Here is a 24,966-nt window from a genome sequence, read left to right as displayed (position 1 = left end):
CTATCTCTCAATCATCTATCATCTACTGTATCTCTATCTATCTCTCTCTCTCTCATATATCTATCTATTAATCTATCTCTGTCTATGTGTGTCTGTCTAACTAACATCCATCTATGGAAAAAAATGGAATGCAGCGAGTTCACATTTTACTTATTTTCATTGGGTCTACAAACTGAAAAAATCATGGAAGGAAATTGAATATTGAGCTCCTGGTTCGAGAGGTCTTATCTATGTCTATCTATCGATATCGGTCTATCATCCACCTATAGATATCATACCTGCTATAAGCTGGAATCAGTGAGCTGACAGACTACAGCTGGAAGCTAATCGGCTGCTTGTGGCTGTCCAATGCCTTCTATCAACCCTGCCTTGGGTCCTGCAGAAGTGTTGCAGTAGTGTTACACAGATCAGCCTAAATTCTGTGCGTCAGGCCAGCAAAACACCTTTTATCAGACGCAAATAGGACTATCCACCCCAAGTGATATCAGCGGGCCCCAAAAACTTCAGTATTTATTCTCTAACCACCTACCCTAGAGTTCTACAAGGGTCTCATCATGCAGACCATTGCCTGTTCCCATATCCACCACCTAATATGTTACCAAGTCCCACTAACCAGACCACAAAGCGACCCATGAAACCAAAAGTGGCATTATCATCATCATCATGGACCAGAGAACATGGGGAGCATGACAATCATATATCCATGAACACGGGGTGCATCAATTATCCGATAACTGACTGTGTATTTAGTCTACTACAGGCAATAATAAGTTGGACAGCTGACAGCAAACTAAAGACTCCCCTTGTTTTCATGGGTGCAAAGAAAATCACAGAAATATTAAAAGACCAAACATTTTAATTTATTTAGAAAAAACAAAACAGAAGACTGACAAACAAACAAAGAAAAAAGCATCCGGATTTCACAGTTGGTAAAACCAGCCCGCTGCCACCTAGAGGCCAGGACAGGAACGCTTAACAGATCAGAGCAGCATTATACATTTGTATCAAAACTTTACAAAGGGGGGTTAAACGTCCCTGCTCCCCTTCTGTCCTCTAGGGGGGGGCACAGTAATGGTTGGTCACGAGTCCCTTCCGCAAACAGTTGCCTTGTATCCTCTGCCAGTCAATGTGCAGCAGAAGAGGCTGAACTTAGCAGAGAGAGGGATACCATTGGGCACATTATATGGAAACCTTTATAAATGTATGACGCCACTGGATCTCACGTGGCTTAAAAGGGTTGGGGTGGTGTTGGTTGTATGTATCACGATGCTCAGATGTGAGAAAGTTATTAGTGTTTAAAACCAGGAGAAAGCTGTTGGAATAAAACTAGTAGTATACGGAGACAGTATACGGAGAGCAGCAATCCCTCTGCATAATTCAACTAGAATCACAGTTATACAGCCACAGGCCGGACCACTCTAGATCTTAAGCACCTCCCTTAATACCACCTGCAACCTTCCAGCTCATGAGAACAACTCCCAGCATCCTTTAAGCCTATGAATGGTCACAGCTCTGGGAACGGGCTTAGGGGTTCAGCGTGGGTTTGATCTAAGGCTGTATGTTGTCAGCGCCATAAATACATCATAACGGCATATCCAAATATCTAGGGTATGTATAGGAAGATTATACCATTAGGGTAGACATGGGGTGTGTGTTACATTTGTTCTGCAATATTTGTTGTACAGCTGTGCATAAAATAGGAGCTACTATACTGCTTGCGTTCACTGGGGTTCATTTCCATAGACAAATAGCAAGCAGTTTGGCAGGTCCCTGTTTTCATGCAGGGAATGCGCTATACACACAGAATATTAACTACATCTCATTATTATGGGAATGCAATTCTAGACGCTAGGAGGGTTCTGGAGAACTGAATGCAGCCCTCGATGCACAACATCATCATTAGTGAAAACGCGTATCATTTGCTGCTGTGTCCACTTCATTGGACAGTTGGTTCGGCTAACCGTTTAATCATAAGGCTTCCCTGCTTAACTCATCTTTGTGTAGCCAACACCCCAAAGAGCCATACCTAATATACGTGGGATATTGTATAGGGTAGATAAATGCAGGACTAAGGCTCAGCTCCGTGGCAGCTGTATGAGCAGAAGGTGCAGGGTTGGGATACCTGTATATTAATATGACACCCAACAGAATCAGCCATTGGGCTGCTAGGACTCAGTCTAACCTTGAGAGATTGGACATTCTCCATGTAACATATATATAAGGGGTTTGGAGGAAATGAAGGGATCTTCATTGGAGAGAGTGTAAGAATAGTAAATAGAATGTGAAGCTTTGGGTTTCATTCTCCCCCCGCCAGGAAAGCAGGAATTAGTCACTCGTGAATAATAGGAAAATGGACCGGGAAGGAATAGAGAACGCCGCCCGATTTCTCTGCAGTTGCCATGACGTAGTGATGGTCCCCACGGGGAGATATTTGTCAGCAACCAGCGTCACAGACAGGCAAGTTGTTCTCGTTCCCTCACAGCCCCTCTTAATTCAGTCAATGCAACCGGGAGGCAGCGGAACCTCGTTTTAGCCGTACGCATGGAATTTATAGGTCATAAAAAAAAAAAAAAAAGCTAATCTGCCAGTTTTGCAGTGAGGTAGCAAATAAAATGTATAGGTGCTAAAGGCTCTGCAACTTTAACAAACCTGCACAAGCACCCCCATAATGGAGGTTTATAGGAATGGAAAGCAACGTTGGGCTGCATTCAACAGCTTTAAATGGGGCCCAGTTAATAATGATCTAACTGCAGCTGCCCTGGTATGTGATGATTGGATTGGTCTCCTATAAAGCAAAACAGATGCCATCTTGCCCCGCTACACACATTCCCACTACTGCAGCCCCTTATCAGAAAGAAAATGATTTCCAACTGGATGAAAGTCCTGGGCACTCCACTGAAGCGGCACCAGCTTGCACCCCTAAAGATGGCGACACCTGAATCATATCATTACAGCTGCACCTACAGAATGTATAAGAGTAAGTAACAACCTTTGGCACGGCCTATAGTGCAGACTCCCAGAGAAGCTGGTGGGAGTTATAGTTCTGCAACAGCTGCTATAGCCAAAGGTTTCGGAAGAAAGCAGATTCCCCTCCTTGATTGCACTTACAGTGATGGCACACCGCCTTTTCTTGCCCTGCCCTTAAGAACGGGTGCACATGAGATAGGTACAGCATGATACATAAGTATATTGCCAGGCATTAAATATATAAAAAGTGAGGCGTTGGTTATTATATACCAATTTATAAATTAAAAAAAAAAAAAAAGGGAATAAAAGTGAGAAGTTACTGAAGCACGTGCCTCTGTGCAGCATTGGTCAGTTCCTGGGTAAGAAGGTCCATCATGCAAGTGGAGGTGCTTGGAAGCCAATCAGTGAGAAGGAGTGGTGGTGATCCTTAGCTCTTACTCTTGGACTCCTACTCAACAGAGTAAGGATCTACATCCATGCAAGGCTCCATCACTTGGTGGCCACTAAACGGTTGCAGCAGTGGGGTGATCACTAGCAGGAGCCCCACTATCCCAGACTCCCATGCTAAGATATTTTGCAGTTGCTTCTTGTGCAGTTCTGAGGGGGGCTCTGAGGCGGCCGGATGGATTTTGAACGTTTAAGGCTATTGCCCTTGCTTCCTCCTCCGCTTCCCGTGGCTCCTCCGCTGCTGCCAGCCACAGAATAGGACCGTCCGTGCATCATCACGGCATTCATTCCATTGGCCATGGAAAAGGACTTGAGGTGACTCTTGATGGCCACGGGCAAGGGGAGCTTGTCAATGAGGTGCACTGGGGTGCAGGAGACAATGGCACGGCAACACAGGTCCTGCAGGCTGAACACTAATTGAAAAGGGAGAGAGAGAGGCCATCAGAAAATTTTACTTATATTACACCAAGTCATGTGACTTCTTCAGCCCTACTGACGGCCATTAGACCTAGTGCCTAAGGTCATTAACCCAAACAACTAGTTAGCAATATAAAGTCCAGGTTGGATGCCATAGGTCAATTAGTAATGATTCATGACTTTAATGTGGCCCAGTGCAGCTCCCCATATTGGATCTTTGTTTCCTTCTTCTGTCGGGTGTCAGTGACACTGCACATGCTCAGTACATTCTAGAATGCTATGGAAAAGCTTATGATATATATTATGAGTGGGTAAGCCCAGAGCATGTGCTGGGAATCAGCATAAAATGGTGCCTTTGGGATGATACAGAAGCGCTAAGGTGTTGCATTTATAGCCTAATTCTTTGCCGAGGCTTAATTCTCCTTTAGCCAGCAGCCCTCATAGGGGAATATATCAATATGAAAAGATTAGGGAATTATGCTGCCAGGAAAAACGAACAGAAGAAAATTAGTTAGAAATGAATTTCCCGATCATCCCTGGCAGCCGTGGAAACTGCCCGTGTCAGACCTATAAGTAATGGGGTAGAGGCGCAGTAAGTGCTGGAAACATCACATCATTTATTATGTTGGACTATTGCCTGGAATTCTTTCCAACCAAAAGGATACGGAGACCTTGGGGCTGAGAGATAAGAGAATAGGGAACAGTTATTCTTTACTTATCATTTGTGTGAAAGTCCAGACTTGTGTGAGCAAGACATGGAAGAGCCCCTCAAACTGGGAGGCTATTCTGCTTAAAGCGGGGGTTCACCTTCAGGTTAATGGAGAATTTTAGGCAACTTTTCAATTGCTCTGTGGTTCACCTTTAAAGGAGAATTTAACCCTTTAAGAAATAAACCCGTACCTCTCACCCCACTCCCTCCACCACCCAACCCCCCCCCCCCCCGGGGAAATGCCCCATACTTTATACTTACCCCTCGGCACAGTTTCTGGCATCCGAGTTCCACGAAGCCAAATTGCGTCTTTTTCGGCGCTTCAGCAATTTTCCTGAGTTTTGACGCATTCACAGTTGTCGCAAACCAGCAAATTGCTCCAACTGCACATGCACAGACATGCAGATCTCCCACTCAGCTTGCCGAACACCCGGAAGATGGCTGCGTGGAACTCCGATGCCAGAATCTGCGATGAGGGGTAAATACAAAGTATGGGGCATTTCCCCGGGGGGCAGTTAGCCTGGGGGAGGGGGGTCTATGTGGGCTGGGGGGTACGGGTTTATTTCTTTAAGGGTTGAATTCTCCTTTAAGTTAACTTTTAGTATGTTACAGAAAGGCTAATTCTAACCAACTTTTCATTTGGTCTTCATTATTTCTTTTGTATCGTTTTTGAATTGTCTTCTTCTTCTGACTCTTTCCAGGTTTTAAATGGGGATCACTTGACCCCATCTAAACAACAAATGCTCTGTAAGGCTGCAAATGTATTGTTATTGCTACTTTTTATTACTCATCTTTCTATTCAAGCCTCTCCTATTCATATTCCAGTCTTTTATTCAAATCAATGCATGGTTGCTAGGGTAATTCGGACCCCAACAACCAGATGGCTGAAACCGAAAACTGGAGAGCTGCTGAATAAAAAGCTAAATAACTCAAAAATTAGGGATGCACCGAATCCAGGATTTGATTCAGTATTCTGGCGAATCCTTGTGCCTGGCTGAACCGAATCCTTAAAATCGTGACTTTTCGTCACAAAACAAGGAGGTAAAACATTTTTAGCCGAGGCTCTCGTTATCCCTCCCCCTCGCTGATTTGCATATGAAAATTAGGGTTCGGATTCAGTTCAGCCGAATCTTTCACAAAGGATTAGGGGATTTGGCTGAATCAAAAATAGTGGATTCAGTGCATCCCCATCAAAAGTAATAAAAAATGAAAAGCAATTGCAAGAATATCACTTCCTACATTATACTAAAAGGTAATTTAAATATGAACAACCCCTTTAATAGTTGGAAGTATTTGCCTTCTTCTTCTGAATCTTTCCGGCTTTCAATCTAAAAAAACAAATGCTCTGTAAAGCTACACAATTATTTTTATTGCTTCTTTGTATTACTCATCTTTCTATTCAAGCCTCTCCTGTTCATATTCCAGTCTCTTATGCAAATCAGGTTGCTAGGGTAATCTGTACCCTAGCAACCAGGTTGCTAAAGCTGAAAACTGGAGAGCTGCTGAATAAAAAGCTAAATAACTCAAAAACCACAATTAATAAAAAAGGAAAACCAATTGCAATTTGTCTCAGTATAACACTGTCACTCTCTACATCATACTAAAAGTGAACTGAAAAATGAACGAAACCCTTTGAGGCCACGTTGATTAAATTAGAGGCGTTGTATTTTATATGTAAGAAAAAGATTGGCCAAGAAGCAGCCAAATAAAGAAGTAAGATTCCACCAATCCCCAGAGACAGTTTTAAAAGGAAAAAGGAGGTGTGACCTTTATTTATCGAAGGAGAAATCAGGCCAGTTTGTAAGCATAGGGCCCCTGCCCAACATTAGCAGTCAGACTCCCGAGACTGGCCCTGCTCCCACATATATTAATTCCCAATATAGTCTCAAAATTAATGTAAATGAAAAGTGTTCACGAACTGGCTGCAACTTCAAATGAGAAGCCAATGGCTGAGCCCAAGCATAAGTTCTGGACACCCACCTTTGTTTGGTCTCCAGATCTTCTCCATGCCATGCCTCATCAGCACAATGCGGGACAGCTCCGTGAAGGACTCCGTTACGTTAAAGTTGCAGAGGGGACTGACTTCAAAGAAAGTCATGCCGTTCTTCTCGGCGTAGCTACGCGCTTGCTCGGTGGGCACCTGCCTCTTGAACGCCAAGTGGAGTCTGTTTCCGACGAGTATCCGAGGGACCCCCGGTGCGTGCTTGTATCGGAGAAGGAGACGCGGAAGAGAACAGTTAGTCTGACAATAACTAGAGATAAGTAGTTGGGAATTTATGGTTTAAATTAGGGATGCACCGAATTCAGGATTCGGCCTTTTTCAACAGGATTCGGCCAAATCCTTGTGCCTGGCCAAACCGAATTTTAATTTGCATATGTAAATTGGGGTGGGTATACAAACAATGCGACTTTTCATCACAAAAGAATTTTTTCCACTTTTTCCCCCCTTTCCTGACCCTAATTTACATATGCAAATTAGGATTCGGTTCGGTATTCTGCCGAATCTTTCACCAAGGATTCAGGGATTCGGCCGAATCCCAAATAGTGGATTCGGTGCATCACTAGTTTAAATGGATTCTGTATCATAGCCTGCTGAGATATTAGCCACATTAAAGGGATACGGTCATTGGAAAAAAAAAAAATTCAGTTAATAGTGCTGCTCCAGCAGAATTCTGTACTGAAATCCGTTTCTCAAAAGAACAAACAGATTTTTTTTCTATTTAATTTTGAAATCTGACATGGGGCTAGAAATATTGTCAGTTTCACAGCTGTACCAGTCATGTGATTTTTGCTCTGATAAACTTCAATCACTCTTTACTGCAAGCTGGAGTGATATCACCCCCCCCCCAGTAGCCCAACAACAGAACAATGGGAAGGTAACCAGTTAAAGGACCAGTAGCATCAATATTTTTTTAAAATTCGTTTTTTTTAAAAAAAAAACACAAAGACAAATTCAATTTTAAATTGCTAAGTCTTTATTAAGAAATAACTTACCAAAACTCTGCTTGCGCTCCTTTTCAGAAAAGGCGACGATCCATCATGCACCGCTCAATTTCTCCTCCCTGGCTCTACTCCTATAGAGGCAGGGAGGAGAAATCGAGTGCCGCACGATGGATCGCCTTTTCTGAAGAGGAGCGCAAGCGGAGTTTAGGTAAGTTATTTCTTAATAAAAACTTAGCGATTAAAAATTTAATTTGTCTTTGCGTTTTTTTTTCCAATCTACACTAACGAATTTAAAAAAAAAAAAAAAAAAATGATGTTACTAGTCCTTTAACAGCTCCCTGACACAAGATAACAGCTGCCTGGCAGATCTAAGAACAACACTCAATAGTAAAATCCAGGTCCGACTGCGACACATTCAGTTACATTGAGTATTAGAAACAGCCTGCCAGAAAGCCGTTCCATCCTAAAGTGCTGGCTCTTTCTGAAAGCACATGACCAGGCAAAAATGACCAGAAATGGCGACTTCGCACCAATATTACAACTAAAAAAAAAAAAAAATACACTTGCTGGTTCAGAAATGACGTTTTATATTGTAGAGTGAATTATTTGCAGTGTAATTTAGAAATAAAAACGACATGATAACAGAATCCCTTTAAGTGAATTTAGGTGTGACTCTACAGCCAGCCGCTTGCCTTGTGTGCTGACAATCCACGTATTTCATTATACCATTCTGTGCAATGTAGACCATATGCAGTCTCGTAGAATAATCAGATCTAGGTCAGGCTAATCATATAGAACAGCCGCAAGCTGGGGCTCAGGCTTTGAACCCATCTTCTTAGGATTCTTACCTCGTCTATCTCTTTGATCCAGCGATCGATCCCATCGAAGGACCACCGGTTAGTGATGTCATACACCAGGAGAATTCCCTAGAAGACAAGAGAGCAGCTGTACTGGAGTGTGAAGCTGTAATTACTGAGCACACATTACCCCCCTATTGCGCCCCGGGCTCAGGTGCACACAAAAAAAGGAGGCAGAGGAATCGATTGAGACAACATTGTCTTACTTTGTAGCCAGGGCCACTGGGGAATAAGTCGCAGTTATGCACGGATGTCTGGCACGATGCACAGCATTTGATTTTGGTTGGGACACTTGCTACACAGCATACAGACTATTGTCCCATGCCTTTGCTCGGCCATCTGCACTCTCTTAAATGAATGCACCCAGTTTAGACCCAATGAATAATTCATGGCTGGGAGGAGGGGGCAGTAAAATGGTAGAAGCTCAATAACTGCACAATGACAGATTTGCCTGGCTGCACGTATGCTGCAACCCAATAATGTGTTTAGTCTGGGACAATGAGAAAAGTAACATTTATTTAATATACACTATTACAAAACGGCACTAGAGTGTGTAATATAGGCAGTTACACTTGCATGGGGCGTATATACTCCAGTCCAGGCTATTCCTGTCGGGGGGAAAAACTAAACAAAAAACCAAAAGTCCTGCTTTGCTTTTAGGCAGGGAGTCTACACAGTGCCCAACTGTCCCACAAGCTATGAGCAATTAAACTTTAGAATTTTACTTAGGGATGCACCGAATCCAGGATTCAGCCTTTTTCAGCAGGATTTGGATTCGGCCGAACCAAATCCGAATTTGCATATGCAAATTAGGGGCAGGGAGGGAAATTGCGTGACTTTTTGTTACAAAACAAGGAAGTAAAAAATGTTTCCCCTTCCTACCCCTAATTTGCATATGCAAATTAGGGGTCGGATTCGGTTCGGTATTCAGCCAAATCTTTCACAATGGATTCGGGAGTTCGGACGAATCCAAAATAGTGGATTCGGTGCATCCCTAATTTTACTACACTACTGCCTGGAGAGGCTTGTGGCTCATTAGTGATGACGGGGAGAGATAAAATTAGGGATCCACTATTTTGGAACCCACGAATCCTTTGTGAAAAAAATTGGCCGAATACCGAACAGAAACTTAATTTGCATAAGCAAATTAGCAATGGGGAGGGTAAAACATTTTTTACTTCCTTGTTTTGTGATAAAAAGTCACAGGATTTCCCTCCGCTCCGCTAATTTGCATATGCAAATTAGGATTGTGATTCAGTTCTGCCGAATCCTGCTGAAAAAAGCGAATCCTGGATTTGGTGCATCCCTAGATAAAATACATGGAATGTATACACTGACTATTCAATAACAGTAAATAATATATTACTTGTTTAAGGAATTGCTGTTTCTGGTGCCAAAGAAGCAGAGTCATTAATGGGCTCCTCTGATTGTTAGCTCTGCTCCATTCACTCTGCACCCCAGAACTGAGGGTAGGCATCTGGCCCATGCGCTGGCTGAATGAGCACAGTACTCGCTGGTGGTGGGGTGCGCACCTTTAAATTTAACTTTAAGTATGTTATAGAATCTAAGCAACTTTTTAATTGGCCTTTTTTTTTATTAACATTTTTTAAATTATTTGCATTCTTCAGACTCTTTCCACTGACCCCCATCTCAAATGTTCTGTAAGGCTACAAGTTTAGTGCTACTTTTTAGCCTCTGCTATTCATATCCCATTCTCTTATTCAAATCAGTGTATGGTTGCTAGGGTAATTTGGATTCTAGCAACCAGAGAGCTGACATTGCAAACGGGAGAGCTGCTGAATAAAAAGCTAAATAACTCAAAAACCACAAATAATAAAAAATGGAAACCAATTGGAAATGGTCACAGAATATCACGCTCTACATCATAGAAACATTTACTTTAAAGGGGAACAATTGGCAACCTTATTCGCAGAAAGACAAACAACACACAGCCTGGAAAGAGACACGTTGGAGAATCCCCTTGTGACACATACAGGGAATCTTTATATACAGGTATGGGATCCGTTATCCAGAAAGATTCGAATTACGGAAAAGCCGTCTTATATAGACTATTTTATCCAAATTTTAAAAAATGATTTCCTTTTCTTCTGTAATAATAAAACAGTAACTTATACTTGTTCCAAACTAAGATATAATAAATCCTTATTGGTGGCAAAACCAGCCTATTGGGTTTAGTTAATGTTTACATTATTTTCTAGTAGACTTAAGGTAAAAAGATCCAAATTATGGAAAGATGCTTTATCCATTCTGGATAACAGGTCCCATACCTGTATCTTTGGGCTTTATGCACTTTTCTTTCAGTAACAGTTTTCCCATCAGATCTAAGGGGGCATTTGTATTGAACGATAAAAAATCACCCTTTAAAGGAAAACTATATCCCCAAAATGAATACTTAAGCAACGTATAGTTTATATCATATTAAGTGGCATATTTAAAAATCTTACCAAACTGGTATATTTAAGTAACTATTGCCCTTTTACATCTCTTGCCTTGAACCACCATTTTGTGATGGTCTATGTGCTGCCTCAAAGATCACCTGACCAGAGATACTGCAGCTCTAACTGTAACAGGAAGAAGTGTGGAAGCAAAAGACACAACTCTGTCTGTAAATTGGCTCATGTCACCTAACATGTTTGGTTTGTTTGTGTGCACCGTGAATCCTACGATCCCAGGGGGCGGCCCTTATTTTTAAAAATGGCAATTTTCTATTTATGATTATCCAATGGCACATACTACTAGAAATGTGTATTATTATGAAAACGTAGAATTTTATTTACACAAAGCAGGGTTTTACATATGAGCTGTTTTATGCAATATCTTTCTATAGAGCCCTGCATTGTTTGGGGTGTATAGTTTTCCTTTAAATAAATACATGGCCCTTATGTTTTTCTCTTTCCCAAGCATTCAGTGCCTACCCCACAGCAATCACACTGTTGTCCAACAAGCAGAACATGCCTTCAATAACACTACAGAGTCAGTAATGAGAACAAGCCTTCCAGCCTCACCTGGGCCCCTCTGGAATAGGATCGGAAGATGGTGCAAAATCGACCTTGACCCGAGGTGTCCCTGTAGGAGAGAGAAGTGATCAGGTGACCAATGTTACATGGAGCTGGGATGGCTGCATTGCACAGATAAATCCTCATTTGATACATGGCTCATAAGGTTCGCATTGCAAGGGTCAAACCATGCCAAGCAGGAACACCATATAGTGACAGCCCCAAAAAGACGAGTTAAAAAATAATAATAATAATAATTCAGCCTATTCTCTTAAGAAACTGAAAAATAAAATTTCCCATTTTATAGCTATTACTGTATAAACAGTAATGAAAAAATTCAGTTTTTTTTTTTAAATAAACCCACTCCCGCCAATGCCAATTCGTTCAATATGCTCTGTATAAACAAACCCCTCCCTTCCCTAATCTGCAGCCTTTGTATTAAGGAGCAGCTTTTTATACAGAGGGCCTACCTGCAGACCGGTTATTTTATCAGATGCTTTTCGGAAAACTAGGGATGCCCCGAATCCAGGATTCAGTTTGGGATTCTGCCTTTTTCAGCAGGATTTGGCCGAATCCTTCTGTTCAGATGAACCGAATGCATATGCAAATTAGGGACAGGGAGGGAAATAGTGTGACTTTTTGTGACAAAACAAGTTAGTAAAAAATGTTTCCCCCTTCCAACCCCTAATATGCATATGCAATTTATGATTTGGTTCGGTATTCGGCCGAATATTTAGTGAAGGATTCGGCCGAATTCAAAATAGTGGATTCAGTGCATCCCTACTGAAAACAGTGACTTAGCAGAACCAGGAAGCTGGAAAGTGAAACTAGTTTCATTTTCTTGTTTAGTGCAAGAAGCAGCCATAGAAAGGCACAGGGGACATTCATTTGCTCAGATTTTCATAATCAGAATAAAGTTGGAATTCAGGCAAATCTGCTGTGGATTATTTACAATTCAGCTGCACCCAAAAATGGTGGAGTTTTGGGAGTTGCTAGTATTTTATAGCACAGTGGATAGAATATAGGACAGATGATTTATATATGTATAAAAGGGGTATTTCCCAGCTCAGTCATGGGCATGTAGAATACAAAGGGGCAGCAAGCCTTACCATAGCTCCAGTTTGACCCGCCGGCCATCTAGCAGAATGGTAGTCGTTTTGTAGTCAATACCTGGAATGAAAAGGACACACATCCATAAATGAACATGTTAAGAGCAGTAAGCAGAATGGGAGGGGGTTATGATTACGAGAGATTTTTATCAAACATCAAAATTAGCCGGCACTCGCGTTACAATAAAATGGGTGCAGTCATGAAATATAGAATAACAATGTCCGCACTCTCAGGCCTTAAAAAGTGAATAGGTTATTTCTTGAAAAGAACCGACGTTTCGGCTAGCTAGAGTGCTAGCCGTGTTCATACCACCAGTATTGTAGTGCATTGTGGATGTTCTTCAACTGCTGCAAAAGGCACTAGCAATAAGTGGGTCAATATTTTTCATCCTTCAATAACAGACGAATACCCACTGTTTCCAACCTACACCCAACACAACATGAAGTCCTCTTCCGCACAAAGCTCAACTCCCCACTGCTGATGTCGGACATCAATGGACAGAACCAGATACCAGTGGGGGTTGGAGTAAATAGATCGCCAAAGGGAAGAACACCGCTTGAAAAGTGACCCGCAACCAGACTGAACCAATGCTTGGGGCCACCTTCTGCTCTGTCACAATACTGCACAACCACTGATCAGTGACTAGTTGCCATTGCGAGTTCCACTCAGTTCTTTCCTGGTTTCATTTCTGGCATGTTCAATGAAGGGAAAGAGCACACATTGAGAGGTGACAAAAGAAGAAAAAACCCTTGGTATGGGGGCAAAAGACCCCTGATAATTGGCACAAGGACAGATAGGAGAGAGAGGAAGAGGAGCCCATACTTTCAGCTGCTTCACAGTTCCTCTCTATTTGTGTTTGCTGGTGTTCTCCCCACCGGCACGGATCTGTGCTCTGTTTGGCCTTGGGCTTCATGTCATGGGAAATGTGAGCTGGAGAGCCTGGCCTGACTCATGTCCCATGTGGGACTCCATGTGATGGAACAGGGCAGGGCAGGAGCTCCAGTTCTCACGGAAGTATGTGCATTTAGCGCACACAGAATAGAGCCGCTCACTCCACTCGCTGCCCTAAATCATAACGTCCGGCTGCCTCCATAGCAGCGGGACAGAACGGCAATAACTCTTCAGCTGAACCATTCAATTATTCAATGGGCACACGCAGAACATGCATAGAGCAGCATGATAATATATTATTTAGCCTCATTCCATTCCTAAGTCATCTTGACATTTTCACATCACATGCATGCACATATTAAGCAAGCCAGACACTGGTTCATTAGCATGCCCCAACATGGGCACTTGTCCTGATGTAGCGCCTGATGGGCATATTCTACTGAAAAGTCCCCATCTGGAGAACAGGCTCTGTTAGCCCACACCTCTGACAGGGAAAACATTATTTTGGGGACAGATAGCCACAGATGTGCTAAATAGCTCCCCAAGAGGAGGCTTCAGAAGCAATGTGGATACTGAAACAGCAGAAAAACATCCCATACCCAGGGTCGGACTGGGCTGGCAGGACACCGGGAAAAAACCTGATGGGCCCCAGCTCTTGTAGGCCCTGCCGGCCCAGACCCACTCCCTGCAGAAACAATGTTCTGGTCTCCACAAAAACAAGTATGTGCTTGCCCGCATGTGCAATCCCAGCGCTGAGCACTGCAACGCAGGGGGGCGGAGCAATGGGCCGGGAGGGGGGCCCTGAGACAGCAGCCCCAGTGGGCCTCGGGTCCCCCAGTCCGACCCTGCCCATACCTCTATTAACATGAATGCCGTGCCAGACCTTTTCCAGAAGTACTAACTATAGGGCTAGGAGCACATCTTAAAACAACGGCCAATAAACAATATAATGGGGCTCATTTATAAACAATGGGCAAATTTGCACCTGGGCAGTTACCCGTAGCACCCAATCAAAGGTTTGCTTTCATTGCTCAACCTGCAGATGGCTGAAGAAAGCCAGTTACTGATTGGTTGCTATGGGTAACTGCCCATGTGCATATGTGCCCATTGTTTATAAATGAGCCCCAGAGTTTCAAGGGCAAAGTAACCCATACAATGAGAGTTTACCATATAAAAGGCATGGCACCTTACTCCTTTCATTAGATCTGATACAGTTGCTATGTAACATTTTTTCCTGCATTTTAGGGGATTACACTGGAGGCAATTTAATGGCATTTCCTTTTAACTGCTGGAGCAAAACCCTGCCCTAGAATTCTTACCCCTACTAGTTCTTCAAGGTCAGAAAAGAGTAATGGGAGCCAAGAAGAGGCAAGATAGTCAGTCTACTACCCACCACAAGGCAACAGTGTTTGTTTCTAGTTTAGGGCAGAGACACATGGGCAGATTCGGGGAGATTAGTCGCCCCCGGGGACAAATCTCCTCTTCTTCTGGGGGGACTAATCTCCCCTTCCTGCTGACTAGAATGAAAATCGCCGGCGGGATGGCGCTCAGAGTGCTTTGTTTTCCAAAGTCATCCAAGTTTCCCCATATTGCATATATAAAGATGCAAAGATAAACTGTTTAACCAACATGGACTCCAGCACAGCAATTACAAATGCTCATTCAGTGCTTGATGTATAAAGCCACATGGATAACACTACTGAATATCTATACTACTGATCCCCAACCAGTGGCTCAGGAACAACATGTTACTCACTGACCCCTTGGATGTTGCTATTAGTGGACTCAAAGCAGATTCATATTTTTGAATTCCTGACATGGAGGCAAGTTTTAGTTGCATAAAAAAAGGTGTACTGCCAAACATGGTCTCCTCTAGGCTGCCAGTCCACTAAATGCCATGAAACGGCCAATCACAGCCCTTATTTGGCACCCGCTGGAACTATTTTCATGTTCGCGTTGTTCCCCTACTCTTTTTACAAAAAAAAGTTGAGTACCCATGGCCTACACCTTGGAAAAGGCTATTCATACAGGATTACAATTACATTTATAGTAAGGACAGCTCTCTATGACGCCCAAACCAAGAAACACAAATACTTTGTATCTCTTGGAATAGATGTATATGCAATTGCTGCTTAGTGGCTCCATAAGTAGTGAGGTTTTATCTCAGCCAAAATGGCTGCCACCCTCTGGCCCTTCCCTTATGGAGTGCCTTACCCTGGGAACCAAAGTCTTACTTGCAATCAGATACCCCCCCAGGGACAAGCACCAAGTACACTTTCAATAAAGGGCTGCAAGATAGGATGGTGGTCATATGCTCATTGACTATCCTTGTACTTAAGTGATGGCCAAAAATAGTCTCTGTGGGCCTCTGCACATCAGTCCCAGGAGCCCTGTGGCTCAGACCAAAGCAAATTAGCCCCCAAACCTCAAGTTGTTCTCATGACTCCCACCACCCTTTTTAGCACACTCAGATATCCCACACAATGAATTAGATGAAGCACTAATACACTTATGGGAGCCAATGATATAAATTCAAGGTGGGCTGTGCAGTGCCCCCATTACAACCAGATGTGTTACAGCAAATCCTAGGGGCTAGAAGATTATTATTAATAAAACAGATTTATAAAGCACCAGCATATATATACAATAAATGGATGAGTACTTTGAACTCACAGAGCTTGCAATCTATTCAATGCTAAGCAGCAATAACACCTGGTAATACACTAGTGGGCTGGACGACCATACCTCAAGGTCTATCCCAAAAATGCTAAGCACTTCTGCACACACAGCTCTGTACCACAACTCACACTGGTACTCACAAGAATTATATAATGGCACCACAAGACTCCAGGGCATCTCACCATACTGAAGCCGAGGACAATGCTCTCTTACTGATTATTTTCCCTTCAGTTTCACTTGGTACAAAGCAGTTTTATGAGAAATGCTGAAATGAGCACACGCATCTGCCCCCAAATCTGAATATTTTATTTGCATCTACTCTGCAGCTAAAAGCAATTGAGGATCTGTGCGTTTGTGGTTACACTTCAGAAAAGGTTTTGAAGGCCTGAAACATGTCATGTTTGGCAGTCTGCAATAAATGAAAATCACAGCAGTTAATCTGCAGTAGAGTGTTCTCCTATTCTCATCTCAATTCTGCAGCTAAAAGCAATTGGTTCATCCTGCCGATTATTGCGACTTCCTTCCTCTCTCAGTTACTGCTAAACCCTAAGGCATTCAAACCTTTCCCTCCTCTGTGACCTAATGCAACTATTCTAAATGGGAAATCCTGCTTCTAATCTCCCCCAAATAGAAGCTAAAGCCAGCCTCTGCCTTCCTATTAACCAACAGATCCTTCTGTAATTCCAATTTTATGTAGCCATCACAAAACAACTTCTCATAGTCATCCTCCCTGTCCCCATACAACTGCCTACTTTCAGCCCTAAGCCCCCCCATCAACCTCACAGCCAGCCCTAAGGGCACTATCCACTGTGTATCTTTATTACATATATAATACAAATACCCAGTGGTACAAATGACACATTAAGGGCAGGACTTCACGGGCGTTTTCGCAGCGATCCGACGCGCTGCGCACAATTGCAGGCATCACGTCGGATGCGACAGAAACAAGGTAAATAATGGCAGTGTCGGATCGTTTTGCATTGTTGATGCGACGCGACTGTCGGATGCAGACGCAGCGTCTGCATCAGACAGTCGTGTCGCATCAACAATGCAACACAATGCGACAATTGAATTACTTACCTTGTTTCCGTCGCATCCGACGTGACGCCTGCAATTTTGCGCAGCTAGTCAATGACTCCCTTACAAAGCAGAAACTAACTTACATAGCCAAAGGATGTCTCAAGAAGTTTGACACTGTATGGGGCACCTGGGTGACGACCCAGAAAGAGTGGAGTCTATAGATCTGTATGTAATAATGTTCAACCTCTTTGATACTATCCCATCTGGCCCTTCAGACCCTTCCCCTCCTTTCCTACTGCTATGTTTACTATTAAACAAACCTTAAAAATAAAAGCTTTTAAAAAAAAAAAAAAAAAAAAACCAGGACTGAATCCAGGATTCTGCGTCTCCCTAGTTACCTACCCCAAAACTATACACTTGCTTATATAACCAGCTATGGAACACGAGCATCTCCTTCCAAGTATAATGGCTGGTGGCTATTAATTAACCCCTCCCTGGCCAAATGTTATATTTATAGATTTCCAGTTTAATGAGATCACTGAAAGCTGAAATTCAACAAGTTTGTGACCTTAAATACCTGAAACAACTGAGCATGACTGGGTGTTATTATGGTATTATTAAGGATGGCCAGGTTGCCAAATCAGTTCTAGTGCCATTAAGCGTGATCAATTTAATGAAGCCAAAAGCCCTGCCCTGGTTACTTTAATGCACAAGCAGTTGAGGAATATAAGATAGTCCATCACATGTTCATACATGCGCCAACACGGTTATAAGGACTGGGTGTAATGCAATACAACTACGTGCAGAAAAATAATTGTTAAAGCACAGATATCATACAGCACAGATATCATACAGCACAGATATCATACAGCACAGATATCATACAGCACAGAAATCATACAGCACAGAAATCATACAGCACAGAAATCATACAGCACAGAAATCCAGTCTTGAAAAACAAGGTAAATTAAAACAAACGTGAGCCCTTTTTTCTATGAGGAACTGCGTGTAGTTGTAGATTACTTTACTTGATCTTAAAAAAAAATCAATAACCACAACAATAAGAAGTCCTCAGAGCATCAGATGGGGTCCTGGCACAGTCACTGTACTTTGCAGTACAATATATTATATATTTGGCTGCCATACAGTTTTTAACAAGGGTTCATTGCATAATACAGTTGATGAATATTTAACTAATAATAAAAATTTTACACATTTTATAAATATAAAAACAGATAATAGACTACACCATACAGGTAAAGTGAACCTATATAGTTCATTTTGGTGGACAGGTGTGGGAAGTAGAACAAGGCTTTATGTCATGGGTTTTTGGAGCAACAGATAAACGGCTGTCAGGGTGACCATACAGTTTTTACAATGGGTTTATTGGATGTAGGTTTGTCCTTCCGTAATTTAATTATACCATGAGATTGGAACAGAATGCTGTATAAGTGGGTGTAGCGCTTTAATAGGAAGACAGAGTGCCCCTGACTGGTGCCTTTAGCATGGTACAACTCGGGGCAAGCAGTCAGGCACCACTGTGAAGTACAGCACCTCAAGCGGTTAGCAGACAGATTACTGCTCCCCCTGTTTATGTTCAAACCAGGCACCCAGTGGAATGGTCTTTATAAAAGTGCAGAAGTTCCAGCTCTTACCGTTACTATAGGAATAGGGCGACTCAGATGCTCCGTCCTGCAGACTCTCCAAGATTTCTCCCTTGCCTACATCGCTATCTCCCACCAGCAGGAATTTCAGCAGATAGTCGTAGCTCTTCACCGGGCTGCCCTGGGTGCCCATCCTCCCTTCTCAGGAGCCCCAACAGACAACCCACATGTCAAGCTCTCAAAGGCAAACGCAGTGGCGAGCGAGCTTCTGGCGCAGGGAAGTGCCCTGTATCCGTCGGCGGAGAGCGTCCTGAGAGGAGAGATACTGCAGAGTGCTTGCGCTGGGCTCTCAACCTTCTTTCTCTCACCAACTCATCAGCATTTCCCAGTGGGACTGGGTGGGGAGGGAATCCTGTAAGATAAACACATACAAAAAGAATGGAATATTAACATACACTACGGTAATCTATAAAGATAAAATAAACCTGCTATGAAAATCATTGCTGGGTATATCTATATACACAATATATATAGATATATAGATATATAGATATATAGATATATAGATATATAGATATATAGATATATAGATATATAGATATATAGATATATATATAAAAAATTAACCTCTAGCCACCACAATACTAGTTGTAATCAACCTTTTCCCTCCAGCTTTGTTCCTGTATTCTCTCCCTGGCTATAGGGAAGAGCACATAAAAGGCTAATTCTCCCTCCTCCCTTTAGCATAATGTAGGGAGAGAGAAAGCAAGCTTCCTTGGCTCGGCCAATAATGGGCAAAATCGGGGGCAGCCGCCCCATCCAGACACTCCCTTATACAAGAGGGGGTTACAAAACAATTTGCATAATGAGCAAAACACAGGCAGATGGTGGAGGTCGGAAACACACCGCTGGGTCTCCTCGATGGTGGGATTGCGCTGCAATATCCCACAGGATTATGTGGCACGGAAGAGGTTAATCTTTTAATAGTCAGTGGATGGAAGGAGAAAGCTTTATCCATTTCTCTGCATTTTAACCTACTCAATATTTATTCCTCACTGGGGGGGGGGGAGACAAAGACGATCAATGGCAGCTCATTGTGATTCGAGGGTCCCATCCATGCTATGTATGTTTTATAAGTAAGGGAGGGGGGATTCCTTCCAGCTGTGAGGTCTATTCATCTTCCTCAATGCGCTATTGGGGGTCATGGCTAGAAATGCACAAGGAATATGAAAACAATATGATATTTTGCAATATTTACGCCACAGAGGAGCAGTGGGCCAACCCTACGTGACAAGGAAATGATGTGTTAATGTCAGGAATAACCAAAGATGGATTCCTGTTCACAAAGGACAAACAAGGTTTCTTGTTGGCTGAACACAAATATAATTGGTTGATGTTTTACAGTTATATGCCCTTGCATAAATTAGCTGGCCACATGCACAAAGTTATCACACATTTTGGTAAATTTGCCAACATGTGATCAGTACCAAACAATTTACATACAAGGAGGGAGTCTGTATGCCAGTCAGTATCGGACAATGGAGTGCCCCAGTTCCCAAATCCACCCCACGCGTCTCGCACCCGTCGGTACTCACTTATGTGTGTATAACTTTGATATGTTTGTTGAATACATTTGAATTTTGTGGACTTCAAGTTACAGGATATAATTAGCACCAAACAACCAGGATTCTACTTAGCACCCGAATCTGGGCCCCCATCCTCACCAGGATCCCTATAATACAGTGAAACGTAACGACAACTATTTCTAAATCAATTCTGAAGTCCAAAACAGATGCTCAGTATTAATCAGGATACTCTAGGAAACTGAGCACCTACAAAGATCAACCCTGCCAATCAGTTTACAGACAAAATTTACTGCCAACCTTTAACAGAAAGTGGCTTGGACTTTTTTTTTTTTTTTTGAGTTATTTAGCTTTTTATTCGGCAGCTCTGCCGTTTGCAATTTCAGCTATCCGGTTGCTTAGGTCCAAATTGCCCTAGTTACCATGCAGTGGTTTGAATATACTGGAATATGAATAGGAGAGGCCTGAATCGAAAGATGGGTAATAAAAAGTAGCAATAACAAAAAATGTGTAGCCTTACAGAGCATTTGTTTTTTAGATGGGGTCAGTGACCCCCATTTGAAAGCTGGAAAGAGTCAGAAGAAGGCAAATAATTCAAAAAAAGAAGGCCAATTGAAAATCTGCTTAGAACCGGCCATTCTAGGATACACAAAGTTAACTTGAAGGTGAACCACCCCTTGAAATGCACCCTAGTTCAAGTGGCAGGGAACCCAATATAACTTTATTTCATTTGGCACAGCACACAACTAAACTGGTATGAAGGTGGCCCATGGCCGGGTTTAGTGGGCCTTAGAAAGCCCAGTCTGACACTGCCTGTATCAGATACAATAAGTACATGGGTCTATTTTGATTGTAATTACACATCAGTGCAACTGTTTATATGCTCAACAAAAACATTTTCCACAAACACATCCTTACACACCCACATTCTACACACATCACACACAACCAGTCCTACCAGCACCAAGAGAGACAAGTACCTTGTGATCAGCTCAAAGCCTTAGGCCAAGGGCACGCTTGTCATTTTAGGATAGAGACATACTCAGATTCGGGGGGAGATTAGTCGCCTGGTGACAAATAATCTCTTCTTCGGGGCGACCAACCACCCTGAACTGTATCCTGTCTGGCTAGAATGTAAATCGCCGGTGGGATGGTAATTGGGGCACTTTGTTTTCCAAAGTTGCCTCATGAGGAATGAGTGCCATCGGCGATTTCGATTTTAGCCGACGGGAGGCAGTTCGGGGAGGTTAGTCCACCCTGAAGCTGTTGCAGACGGGAGACACGTAGCTGTGATTATCTGCAGGGACTGTAAAGGTGGCCATACACGGGTGTCGGGGCTCCTCAACAGTCGTCCTGATCGGTATCAGGCCAAAAAAAAATTTGGGCAGATATCGATCGGTCAAGTTAAATTTTTTCCTCGAACAAGGACAGCATCGACTAGTTGATGCGGCCCTGCGACCCATCGGCGTTGATTAACAGCATTTTAATCCGAACCCCAGGGCTGAACGACGGGATTCGCCCGATATCATCCAGCCGTTAGTGGGCGTATATAGGGTTAAGATCTGTTCATTTGTCAAGCTCGCCAAACGAACAAATCTAATAGTGTATAGCCTTTAAACTGTCCATACACGGGCTGATAAAAGCTGTTGACAGTTTATTGGCCCAAGTGTGGGGCCCTCCGACTGGCTTCCACGATCGATATCTGGCTGAACGTCAGGCAGCTGTCGATCGGGGAGGGTTAAAAAATGCTGTCGGATCGCAGCCGCATATTAGTTGATGATCCGACCACCAGTATTGGCTGCATTATGATCCAATCATTGGTCCCTAGGGCCCACAATCTGATCAGCCCGATATCGCCCACCTTAATGTGGGCATATCGGGGAAAGATCCGCTCATTTGGCAAAAACGAACCGGCCAAACAAGCCAATCTCTACGTGTATGGGAATGTATAGGCAGCATTTGCCAGTTGTTTGGATGTGCCAGGGTCGGATACAAGCGGCTGTGAGTCAGGGAGTGTGACCTTTGGGATACAAACAGAGCACATACATCGAACTGACAGTTGCGTAGGTCTATTCACATCCTCCAGCTGAAAGTGCTGCACAGTCTGCCACTGTCCCCAGACAAAACTGCCATCTATCCTGCTGGCCTCTCTTATTCTATAGCAATGTCCACTAGTTAATAAAGAAAAAGACAGACATACATTGCTGTGGCTCATTGTCACCTGGAAAGCAAATCCATGCCTTTGGATAATTAACTCAGCAGCTCCACGTGAGGCTGAAATACAATTCCCAGCATCCCCTGCTGAGAAACATCCCTAGTGCCAAAGCCTTGCGCAGTAGGACACAACCCACTCACATGCCACAATCCAACTGAACCGGCAGTGAGACAAAGGCTGGTTCCGGGAAGTGACTGGCTGAGGATGCTGGGAGTTATTGGAATACACAATCCATAGACAGAAGGCCTGCGGTTGTTTCTAAAGTATAACTCGCAGCATTCTGCTGTTTCCCCGGACGCTGGGAGTTGTTCAATGGCTTCTGTGATCAGTGGAACTTACCGCGAAGGCGTCTCGATCATGCAGGCCTTGAATACCGGAAAAAGACCAGGCAAGGCTTCCGTAGCATGCACACACACGTAATATCCTTATCCAGATATGAACGACACACTCTCTACCCACCGCGCCACCAGCTTCTAAAGCCACTATCGCCTCCGCTGCCTCGTCCCAAATCCAAGGCTCTGCACCGGTGCGCATGCTCAGAACAGCAAGGCTGGGTCGCTTTCATGATAACCACGCCCAGTTTCCCACTCACTATCCTATCATGTTCGCCACTACGTATTGCCACGCCCACCTCAGCGACTCAAGTAACCGAGTTCCTTATTCGCGGAGGAGTTGAATAGCACAGCTCCACCCCCTGCCCTTACCAATTTGTTTAAACGAGATGCCACGCCCCCCGACAAGCCCTATAGGGAAGTAGTGTAGCGCCCTGGGAGGAAGTTAAAGGAAGTGGTTCACTTTTAGAGTGTTATATAATGGCCAATTCTAAACAACTTTTCAATTGGTCTTCATTATTTATTTAATAGTTTTTTTTTTATTTCTTTGCCTTTTTCTGTTGACGCTTTCTAGTCTTGAAATGGGGGTCACTGACCCCATCTAAAAAACAAATGCTCTTTAAAAGGGTTGGTTCACCTTTGAGATAACTTTTAGTATGATGTAGAGAGAGATATTCTGAGACAACTGGCAATTGTTTTTCATTTTTTATTATTTGTGTTTTTTCATTTATTTAGCTTTTTACAGCAGCTCTCCAGTTTGCATTTTCAGCAGTCTGGTTGCTAGGGTTACCCTAGCAACCATGCTTAGATTTCAAGAAGAGACTGGAATATGAATAGGAGGGGACCTTCCTAGAAAGATGATAAATAGATATTAGCAATAACAATACATTTGTAGCCTTACAGAGCATTTGTTTCTTAGATGGGGTCAGCGACGACCATTTGAAAGCTGGAAAGAGACAGATGAAAAAAAGACAAATAATAAGAAAACTATAAAAAATAAATAATGAAAACCAATTGAAAAGTTGCTTAGAATTGGCCATTCTATAACATACTAAAAGTTAACTTAAAGGAGAATTCAACCCTAACATAAAAAAAACCCTACACCCCCATATACCCCCCTCCAGCCTAGCTGCTACCCTGGGCAAATGCTCCTAACTCTTTACTTACCCCTCCGTGCAGATTCTGCCCAGCAGCCATCTTCTGGCTCTTCCATAATCTTCGGAATGAGAGCGGTGCTTCAGCAATTTGCGTGACTTTTGGCGCATGCGCAGTTGTCGCAAACAGAAAATTGCTTCAACTCAACATAAATCAATACGGCACTTATTTCCCAAAGAGCCAGAAGATGGCACCCGTGAACTCTGCTGGATAGAACCTGTACAGAGGGATAAGTAAAGAGTTAGGGGCATTCGCCCGGGAACTGAACAGCCACAACAGAAGCTAATATACATTTGTTTCAATTCAAATGTATCTAGATAAGCAAATAGGTAACTGTAACAATATAAGATAACAGGTCCCTTGGGAAAAGTTGGACTCACAGCTTAAAGGGCAATTCACCTTCATTATCAAAACTGTAATAGCTGAGGGGAAAAAAAACACAGAAATATGTTCAAACTTTTATAACCTGCCAAATTTTGTAAAATGAACATGGTAAGTATGGGGTGTGGCCACAAAAATGGGCGTGGTGAAAACATTCTCACCACGCTACGTGCGACAACTATTTTGTCCCTCTTTTTCTTTCCAAAATGTTGGGAGGTGTGTAAATACCGGCCCCGGTAGGTGTTTTATCGGCCCGGTGTCAACCCTAACGACTGGCAGGTATTTTACAGGGCCTGGCAGGTAAAAATGATGGTTGATCCCAATGTTATTAATAGGGAAAAAAAAAAAATATATAGGAAGGCCGGTATTTTTTTTTCCAGAAAAGGGGGCAACCCTAGCTGTGCTCTGGGTCTTTTGAAAAACTACAAATTGTCTGAGACTGAACCTCCTAGGTCCTACCACTATAGAGACTAACATTAAGGGCCCACACAGCCCAATCAGATGGAGAGAGGAGACAGCCCCAAATGTAATAGGTGTCAAAGAGACCTCTAGGAAATAAGGAAGAGATGATGGGAATTGAAATTCTCTGCTAGTAGACCAGTGTGATCCCCAGAAGGCCTAATCTACCATCTCTATACA

The 24,966-nt window shown here is 43.1% G+C and overlaps 1 protein-coding gene across 2 annotated transcripts; it reads right to left on the bottom strand.

Annotated features, from left to right (window-relative positions):
- Positions 1 to 838: 838 nt before the first annotated feature.
- rab40c.L (RAB40C, member RAS oncogene family L homeolog) lies at positions 839 to 23,017 on the bottom strand. Of its 2 annotated transcripts, none has more exons than XM_018236465.2 (7): positions 22,799 to 23,017; positions 18,713 to 19,073; positions 12,467 to 12,527; positions 11,367 to 11,427; positions 8,332 to 8,409; positions 6,521 to 6,743; positions 839 to 3,827 (listed from the first exon to the last, which is right to left on the bottom strand). In XM_018236465.2, the coding sequence occupies exons 2-7, from the start codon at positions 18,852 to 18,854 to the stop codon at positions 3,532 to 3,534; spliced, it is 861 nt and encodes a 286-aa protein (XP_018091954.1). In that variant the 5' UTR covers positions 18,855 to 19,073; positions 22,799 to 23,017; the 3' UTR covers positions 839 to 3,531. The 2 variants fall into 2 exon arrangements, with proteins under 2 accessions (XP_018091954.1, XP_041433439.1); XM_041577505.1 differs by lacking the exon at positions 22,799 to 23,017 and adding an exon at positions 19,289 to 19,418.
- Between the last annotated feature and the right edge of the window lie 1,949 nt (positions 23,018 to 24,966).

Source organism: Xenopus laevis, chromosome 9_10L (assembly GCF_017654675.1).
Source record: "Xenopus laevis strain J_2021 chromosome 9_10L, Xenopus_laevis_v10.1, whole genome shotgun sequence".
Taxonomy (NCBI): Eukaryota; Metazoa; Chordata; class Amphibia; order Anura; family Pipidae; genus Xenopus; species Xenopus laevis.
Note: the sequence above shows the minus strand (reverse complement) of the source record. Positions and strands in the feature narration are given on the sequence as shown.